Genomic DNA, 8,761 nt, shown 5'->3' on the forward strand with positions numbered 1-8,761 from the left:
CAGTTCAGGCCCAGCTGTAACATCGGTCAGCCTAGCCCGGGACTGGGAGGAGCTGGGGCGACACTGTGCCCAGCACAGCAGGGTCTGGCAGTAACAGATGCGACTCCCACTTTGCAGATGCGTCAGTAGTGGAACCAGGACTCCAAGGAGGCTGCCTTCCAGGCGGCGTGGCCCTGGGCAGTGCAGTAGTGCACTCAGCAGGTGGCCCATCCACCCCACCCCCGGCCACAGAGGGGTGACCTCCCCCCTCTCCAAACCGGGGGCCTCTCACAGCTGAGGAGGAGACACCCTTTCCTCTACGCTGACTCTTTGGGCGGTGATAGGTGTCGATAGGACCAGGCAAGGTCAGGGACGGCGGAGGCCAGGTGGGAAAAGCCACCTCTTGGTGCCTCCGGCTGCCTCAGGCTCCAGGACCACCAGGGGGCAGACCTCGCACAGCCTGGCAGCTCCGTCCCACCGCGGGCTGGGTGGCCCCGACACAGCGTCGCGCATGGGGAAGGGCGGAGGCCTTCCTCCCGGGCTGTGGCGCGCCTGCTTGTCGAGGTGGTTCTGAGAAGTCACATTTGTTCGAGCTTATAGTTTGCGGGGAGCTGGGATTTGCACCCAGTCAGACTCCATGCTGCGGGCTTAACCATGAGATTACTGCTTCTCCAAAACAACGAAAAGCTTCAGATCACCTGGGGGTGGGGGTGGCGGGTGGAGGGCGCTAGCTATCTACACGTATTGTGAACAGAGCTAGAAACACAGGCACCAAGAAAAACAACGCATTCATCTAAAAGGGTACAGAGAGCCCTGGCGGGGTGCTCAGTTGGTTGGAGCATTGTCCTGTGCACTGGGATTTCTCTCTCTCTGTCTCCCCCTGCCCCTCTTCCTCTCTCTCAAGTCAATAAACATATCCTCAGGTAAGGATTTTAAAAATAAAATAAATAAAATAAATACATAACATCAAAGGAGCCAGAGAGAAGTGTGTGGCGAGGCTGGCCCTGTTTCACCAGGCACATCCAGGTCACCCCCTTGTCCCCGTGCTGTGCTCCTCACGCGGCTCTGCCATGCGCGTGTGTGCCATATTCTTGTATTAACCCCTCTACAGCCATGAGCTACATGCACACAATGCGTCTTTCCTTTGTGTCTGTACGAACACATTCCCTGTAATGGCCTCTGCGTTCTCAGTGGACGCTGGTTAAATAACGAATGCAGCAGTAAAGGAGTGAATGTACCGGTGGTGGCAGTCCACACAGAACGTCGTGGGTGAAGCCGACCCCAGCGAGCTGGACTCCTTCCATGGAGACTTGAATATGAAGGGTTCAAACTTCTCCATCAGCTGCACTCACCCCGTCAAACCTCGCAGGTCTAAGTCAAACAGGAAGCAAGCCCTGAGCAAACCTTGTCACCGCCACCAATCAGCTCACTTCTTCTAATCCCCTCAATTATAGAATCTCTAGAGCTGCCCCTGGGAGGGCCGGATTCCAGGGAAAGAAATGGATGGGCGGGCCTGGGCACTGAGGAGCCAACAGGTGGGAAAGCAGGTTTACTCTGGGCCCAGGAGGGCTCCCAGCGGTCTTCCGGGTTAAGAGCTGGTCTTCTTGAACATCGGAAGCTGGGGGAACCACATCCTGGTCTCACCCACCTACCCTGGCTTTGCAGACACCTAGGCCTCCACTCCGCCTCTAACACTTAAGCCACCTCCTGTGACACAGACCTCACCGTCCGCAGAAGCCTCTCTCCTCAGCCATGCCTCCCATGCCCAAGGTGCCAGGAGGCGGAGGTCCCTGGCAGGTGACGTGTGAGTCCTGTGTGTCCTAGAAAGTCCACCGGCATTTGGGGACCAAGGCCTGCTCAGCGAGGGTCGTTCCTCCTGGGCCAGCCTGGCCGCTCAGGTCCCCTCGTCAGCTGGAATGCCCTCCCACGTGGCCCGGACGCTGCTGCTCGTCTTCATCGTACTCCATCCAGGTGACGGCTTCCTCCCGGGACCCTGAGGGGTGTGGGCCAGGAGGAGGGGCCGGGGGAGGCTCCATAGAGATGTCTGGAGAGCAGGCTTGGTGGGGGCTGATGGGAGCCCTGACGGGAGATGACACCTGGAACTCCCCGCTCGGTCCCCTCCATGTTGCCTGCTGGCAACCCGTCACGGTCAGGGTCACGGTCACGCCCAGCCTCCACCCAGAGCGCCTTTCTTCCCAGCCACCTTCCTAATAAGATAAAGTTGAAAGAACCAGCAAAATTGGCTTGAAGTGGTCAATTTCTTTAAAGGGGTCAGTTTTAATTTGATGAGTTTATATCTTGGTGTAGATATAATTAGGAGTTTGGGAGACCTAATTAAATCTAAGTTTCCTAGTGGAACTGATTTTAATTCACTGAGAGACCTTCCCTGTCAGACGTATTCCTGGACTCAGACCTGTAGCTTCAGACCAGCCAAACCCCCTCCAGACCCACCGAATAAAAGTCTCCGGGGTGGGGCCCAGGGACCAGTTCAACAAAGACGTTAGGTGTTATCCATGAGTTCCCAAGTTTGAGAACCACTGAAATAGAAGAATGCCTGGTAAATTTCACTAACTCGAGAATTTAATCAGGGATTTCAAGAATGGGTTTAATTCATCCATTTCGATCAGTTAAGTGGGATCTCAATCAATGACAGCCAGGTCTTCACCTGGAGATTTAAGTGCTTGATGCTCTTTAGCAAAACACAAAGCAGCAAGGTGGTGGCGGTGGACCTACCAGCGGGCATAGTGCCTGGAGAGATGTGATCAATGACACCAGTTAACTGGCAGCCCGTTTGCCAGTGAGCTCCCATGTCACTGTTGCAGGGTAAGCTTCAGCAAGATGCTGCTGATGAGTGCAGCTGGAACACAATGAGAGGCAGGGTGAGGGTTGGTATAGGAAAGAATTAGAAAAGGGCTTAATAAGCAATATTAACTATTAGATTGGTAAGGAGGAAAGGGGTTAACGAGGCACCCGCAAGCTGGGACAGTCCTCGGTGAGCTCTCTTTTCTCCTCGGGTGGGTTACTGGGGGAGGCGTTTACCTGGGTCTTCTCTCTGCCCCTAGGATCCTGTGCTCTCTGGGTGTCCCAGCCCCCTGAGGTTCATGCCCAGGAGGGTGCCGCTGCCCTCGTGCCCTGCTCCTTCAATGCCAGCCAAGGGACACTGGCCATTGGCTCTGTCACATGGTATCGGGACATGGTGGCCCCGGGGAAGGAAGTGAAGAATGGGACCCCAGAGTTCAGGGGCCGCCTGGCCCCTCTTGCCTCTTCCCGCTTCCTCTGTGACCACCAGGCGGAGCTGCACATCTGGGATACCCGAGGCCCAGATGCCGGCGTCTATGTGTGCCGGGTGGAGGTGCTGGGCCTGGGTGTTGGGACAGGGAACGGGACTCTGCTGGTGGTGGAGAAAGGTGAGTCCCCCCCTTGGCTGGAGGCTCCACTTTCCCTGAAGTTGAGAGTCCTTCCCCAAGGCGCCCGCTGCTGTCCCTCCCGCGGCACACACCTCTTCCCCAGTCCCCTGACCAAGCCCTTCTCCACCACCCACATGCAGGACCTCCTGGGCCAGGGCCCCTCGCGGCCCTCCTCCTTCGGGCTGGATTCTATGCCTTCAGCTTTCTCTCCGTGGCCATGGGCAGCACCATCTATTACCAAGGCAAGTGTGCGTCATGGAGCCATGACAATGGCCTAAGAGAAGGTGGAGCAGCGAGCGCGCTGGAGGGGGGAGACAGAGGCCAAGGCGCGAGGAGCCTCACAGCACCAGGGACTCGGCCACCTCCCTGCCAGGCCACTGCCACCTGGGGACACTGCCGCCTCTTGGATGCCTCTGATGAGTGATTCCAGACCCCAGTGACCCCAGCACTCTTCAGGAGACCCCAATAAATCGGCCCCACCACTAACTTCCAGTGAGCCTCTGTGATTTCTTCCCCGTCCCCCAATACCCCAGTGTGCCCCTCTCCGGGTTCTCCTTTCTGCTAAGCCTGGCCTAGGAATGTCCAAGGAGGGAGCTTCCCAGCAATTGTGCCTGGAGGACCCCCCTTCCCCCAGCCTGGGGCTCAACAGGAAGTGACCCAGCTCTCCCAGCCCAGGAGGTGGAGAAATGAGGGATATCAAATCTGATTGGTCCAATTGTCAACTGCCCACAGACAAAGACAAGAGTCTCCCCCTATGAGGGGGGTATCTTCCAAGACTCCTCATGGATGCCTGAGACCATGGACGGAACTGAGCCCTCTATATACTGTGGTTTTTTCCTGTACATACATGCCTATGATGAAGTTTAATTTATAAATTAGGCATGGTAAGAGATTAACAATGATGATAAAATAGGACGATTATAACAATATCCTATATAATAAAAGCCTAATATGCAAATTGTCCCCTTGACCGGGAGTGTGACCAGGAGTTTCTACTGCTTGCTATGACCTGTGCTGACCACCAGGGAACGGTGTGGAACATAGCGGGCAGCGGGCAGCAGTGGAGGTGCTGCTGGCCCCAATGAGCCCAGACAACAGCGGGATGCAGCAGGATGGTGGAGCAGGTGAGCAGGTGGTGCCAGGCCAAGGTGGGTGTGAGTGGGGCCCCATAGCCCTGTAGATGGTGACCAGCAGCGGTGGTGGTGACGCCACTGCCTGGCTCCCAAGTGCTGAGAGAGTTGGGCGGGGGTCCGATGACTCAGGCAGAGGGGGGTGCTCAGGGCCCTGGGGGCTCAGGTGCTGCCCAGGGCCCAGAGGTCAGCTGGGACCTGCCCTTCCACACCAGACACTCATGTTTCGATTGCCAGCCAGGCCTAGGGATCACACCTGTGCACGAATTTCATGCACCAAGTCTCTAGTACTATAATATAAATGATGTGACAGTGGTTTCTCTCTCTCTCAAGATATCTTATTTTCCTATACTCACCCTGCTTCCTGTGACATGAGAGGATACAATGCCTGCCTGTGTGATGGATGCAGTAAGGTGAATAACATGGGCACTGGCCTGAGATAGGGGGACGTGAACACAAGCGCAGTGATACCTCGACTGCCGACCTTGCAACCTGGCTGGCTACTAAGTGCCTAGGCCAGGTAGCATATCCCGGGTGGGTTCGCTGGACAAACAGATAAGCCACGCCCCGGGCAGGATGGAGCGGGATAGAGATTTCATCACGCTGCTCAGAATGGTGCGCAATTTAAAACTTAGGAATTGTTTATTTCTGGAATTTTCCGTTTACTATTTTCTGACTAGGGGTAACTGGACCAGTGTAAGGGGGGACTACTGTATTCTTTTCGAGCCTTCAGATGAGCTTGGGTCCCTAGACACCCTTCTTTAGCCAAGAAATCACTACTTGACCCCAGAGTGGGTGGGAAGGGAAGTGACTTAAGTTTGATGGTGGCAGTGTTGAGGGGCTTGAGATGGATTGAGAACTCTGAGACACAGGAAGTTTGAGACCAAGGTGTTTACTGGGTGAGCCACAGGATGCACTCGGGCTGGGGGCGGGTGCTCAGGTGGGCTTCTTGTCAGCAACGCAGGTGTAGTCGGTGCCGGGGTCCTGCAAGGAGTCTTCCCTTTCCTGGTGGCCATGGCCAGGCGGCTCCCTGCAGGGCAGCCGCTGCAGAGATGCGTAGTGGAGCTCCTGCTCCTGCTCAGGGAGCTGGGCCTGGGCCTGGGCCGGGTGGCACACAGGCTGGCAGGGGTCACAGGGCCTCTCCCATCCTTCCCTGTGAGCTCCGCCCCACCCCACTTTCTTCATTACTTCCTCAGTCCCCTCTCCCTCCCTCCACCTCCCTCTCCCTCCCTCCTCCTCTCCCTCCCTCTCCCTCCCCTGCTCCTCTCCTTTCTCCCCCTCTCCCTCCCTCCCCTCCCCAACCCTCCTTTCCCTTCCTGCTCTCCCTCCTCCTCCCTCCTCAGCTGGGGTCCTTCCCCTCATTGCCCTTCCTCACGTGTGTCTCACTCTCTCCCCCTCTTACTCTGTTGTGGTGTCTGTTTCCTTTTCCCAGTGTCTCCTTCCTTCTCTCTGACTTTCTCTTTCACTCTTTGTCTCTCTCATTTGGGCCTCTCTCTCTTTCTCTTTTCTGTCTTATTTCCTCTTCCTATATCTGTACCATTTCTTTCCTCTTTTCTACTCATTTACTTATTTCTCTCCTTTTGCCTCTTATTCTCTCACCGACTCACACCCCTGCTTGCTCTCTCTTCTCTCGCCTCCCCCATCTCTGTCTGAGCGCCCCCCCCCCCGCCCCGCCCCTGGCCCCAGACTCACCCAGCTCCTCTCCAGCTTCCTCACTGGAAGAAAGGAAGCAGCTCAGTGTGACCCACTCTGGTGCCCCCGCCCCCTGAGTGCCCCCCCCCGCCCCCCCAGCGGTGGCTCCTCGCAGATGACTTTCCTGTGGTTCCCACAGCCAAAGCCTGGCCTCTCCACTTGGACAGTCTCCCCCCTCCCTTCCCCCAGCTTCTCACCTTCCTCCCAGGGTGTGTCAGGGCTGAGGGCGCCCTGGGAAATCAGTAGGAAGGGTGCGGGTGGGGCCACGCGGGGCATTTGCGGGGCATGAGGGGGTCAGGGCAGGCTCACCTCTCCGATGGAGCCGACACAGACAGGCGGACAGAACAGCCATAACCACAGCCAGGAGGCCCCCCAGCCCCCAGCTCGCATAGAGGTAAATCCATATGCTGTCTGTGGGGAAAAGCGGTGAGTGTCAGAGGTCCCCTTGCCCTCTCCACTTACCCTGTCCTCCCGGTGCCTCTCCAGCAATTTCAGAGGCAGAGCAGCATCCCTCAGGAACCCCTCACCGCCCTGTCACCTGGCCTCCAGCAGAGGCCCCGCCCACCATCGTTTAATCACTGACCCCTGAGACCTCTCACCCCTCGGAGGCTCCCACTGCCACCCCACTGCGCCCCCCACCCCCCAGTCCCTGGCCCGCTCCCCGCCGGTCCTGGCCTGCACACCCCACTCTGCACCCGCTGTGCCTGGGCCGGGGCGAGGCTACCTCACCTGATGAGGTAGCATTAGGAGATCCCATTTGGTTGGGCATGGGAGACTCGTCCCAGAGAGCAAGCCTGGCCCCTGCCCAGCTGCCAAAGTGGCCTGGGGCGAGTCACGTGCCTCGAGTTCCTCATCGGTAAAGCCGGCCTCTGTCTCAATCTCCCCAGGCCCAGCAGCCTCGCTCCTGCCCTGCCTGCCCTGGCACTTCCCGTCACCCTGCTCATCAGTGGGGCATAGGGGCTGTGGTGCCATCTCCCCTGGGGACCGCCCCCTTCCCTCCGCCCGCTGGGCCTCTCCAGCCCCGGCCAGTTCCGGTTCTGTTCAGGAAGAGCGGAGGCGGGGGAGGAGCAGGGTGCGGGTGCGTGTGGGGACGGGGAAAGGCGGGTGGGCAGTGTCCAGCCCCCTGGCAGCTCGGCAGGGCGGGCAGATCCTGCTGGGCAAGGGCAGGAGCCTCTGGGGCCCCTAACTTCCCTTCAGGCTTCCTGCCCAGCAACCGCTTGTTCCTGTTTGAGGGCAGAAAGGAGGCCTCAGACTTTACCCCAGAGCCAGATGCGCTGACCATGGTGTGGAAACAGAGCCTCCTGGGCCCAAGAGGAACTGTGTGGGGTGCGATGGGGGGGCAGCAGCCCAGGTGGCAGGAGGCCCCAGGCGGCCACAGGGGAGGAGGGCAGGAGTGGGCTGCTTTTCACTTTGGAGGGATCCGAGACGGAGGCCGGGCAGGTCTCCTCTGGGGCCCAGGGAGCCTCAAAGCCATGCTCTCCGGCCCCTCGTAGCCTCATCTCAGTCTGGGTGTCTGTCGCTCTCCCTGCCAAGGATCCCTGCTCTCTCCCAGCTCACCCGGAGCCTGGAGCTGTGGCCTGCAGGCGGGGTGGGGGGTGGGGGACGGAGAGCGACTCCAGAGGACAGCACAGCAGAGCTGCCTGGGGAAGCAAGTGCTCACCACAGGCATTCCACCCCCCTCTGGCTTCAGCTTCTCCCTCAGCCTTGGGGTCTCCCAGCACCGCTAGAGAGGAAGTTGGGCTTTGAGGGTGAGGGTTAGTACATCCTTCCTTTCAGACCCCTGGGATGGAGCACCCTCTGGGTTCCAGCGCCCTATTGACCCTGAGGGAGCCAGTGACTTTGCCTCCTCGGGGGGCTTCCCTGACTGACTTTCCCATGACTTCCCACACTGCCCCGCTGAAGCTCATGACTCGGTGTGTGGTGGACACACACCTGGCTCCTGCACCACCTGGTGTCTGGGGCTCTCTCTCTCTCTCTCTCTCTCTCTCTCTCTCTCTCTCTCTCTCACAGGGTGCATGGCTGACTGATTTACAAACCACAAAGTCAAAGGCAGCCGGACTAAGTCTAATGGGCACTGCTCTTAGATCTAGGGTTGGGGACTGGTTAGTGTTCGGAAAGGAGGGATGGCCGTCCAGGTGGACTTCCTGCCGGAGGCAGCATTCTCAGGTTAGGCACAAAGATAAGCAAGGGCAGTGGTCTGAGGTCCTCTGGGCAGAGGCTGGAGGAAGGCCTCTTGGCGCCCTGGGTGGAGGGGAGGCCGTGCCTGAGGACTGCAGCCGGTTCCTGAGGAGGCGGAGACTGGGGAGCTCATGTGTAGGCCAGGGCTCAGGAGATGTGGTGCCTGAGTCCACGTGCATTTGCATTTTCTTCTCCAAATTCAGAAACTTTCTGCTACTTCCTCCCTCTCCCCCTCCACAGTGCTTCCTACTGCAGGACAGGAGGACAATATTCAGTTTCATTAAAAAAAAAAAAAGATTTGCCGTAACCGGTGTGGCTCAGTGATAGAGCATTGGCCTGCGGACTGAAGGGTCCCAGGGTCAATTCCGGTCAAGG

At 58.2% G+C, this 8,761-nt stretch overlaps 2 protein-coding genes across 7 annotated transcripts; one reads left to right on the forward strand and one right to left on the reverse strand.

The window, feature by feature from the left end:
- The first annotated feature begins 1,398 nt into the window (after positions 1 to 1,398).
- NCR3 (natural cytotoxicity triggering receptor 3) lies at positions 1,399 to 3,878 on the forward strand. The gene is made up of 3 exons (XM_036356672.1): positions 1,399 to 1,950; positions 3,042 to 3,386; positions 3,527 to 3,878. The coding sequence occupies exons 1-3, from the start codon at positions 1,896 to 1,898 to the stop codon at positions 3,808 to 3,810; spliced, it is 684 nt and encodes a 227-aa protein (XP_036212565.1). The 5' UTR covers positions 1,399 to 1,895; the 3' UTR covers positions 3,811 to 3,878.
- Positions 3,879 to 5,392: 1,514 nt separating this feature from the next.
- LST1 (leukocyte specific transcript 1) lies at positions 5,393 to 8,761 on the reverse strand. Of its 6 annotated transcripts, none has more exons than XM_036356598.1 (4): positions 7,467 to 8,761; positions 6,518 to 6,619; positions 6,209 to 6,231; positions 5,393 to 5,500 (listed from the first exon to the last, which is right to left on the reverse strand). In XM_036356598.1, exons 1-4 carry the CDS (start codon positions 7,705 to 7,707, stop codon positions 5,453 to 5,455), a joined length of 414 nt encoding a protein of 137 aa, XP_036212491.1. In that variant the 5' UTR covers positions 7,708 to 8,761; the 3' UTR covers positions 5,393 to 5,452. The 6 variants fall into 6 exon arrangements, with proteins under 6 accessions (XP_036212491.1, XP_036212490.1, XP_036212488.1 ...); XM_036356597.1 differs by having other exon boundaries at positions 5,393 to 5,560; positions 7,467 to 8,754; XM_036356595.1 differs by having other exon boundaries at positions 5,393 to 5,635; positions 7,467 to 8,748.

The sequence above is a fragment of the Myotis myotis genome, unplaced genomic scaffold (assembly GCF_014108235.1).
Source record: "Myotis myotis isolate mMyoMyo1 unplaced genomic scaffold, mMyoMyo1.p scaffold_m19_p_26, whole genome shotgun sequence".
NCBI classification, from domain to species: domain Eukaryota; kingdom Metazoa; phylum Chordata; class Mammalia; order Chiroptera; family Vespertilionidae; genus Myotis; species Myotis myotis.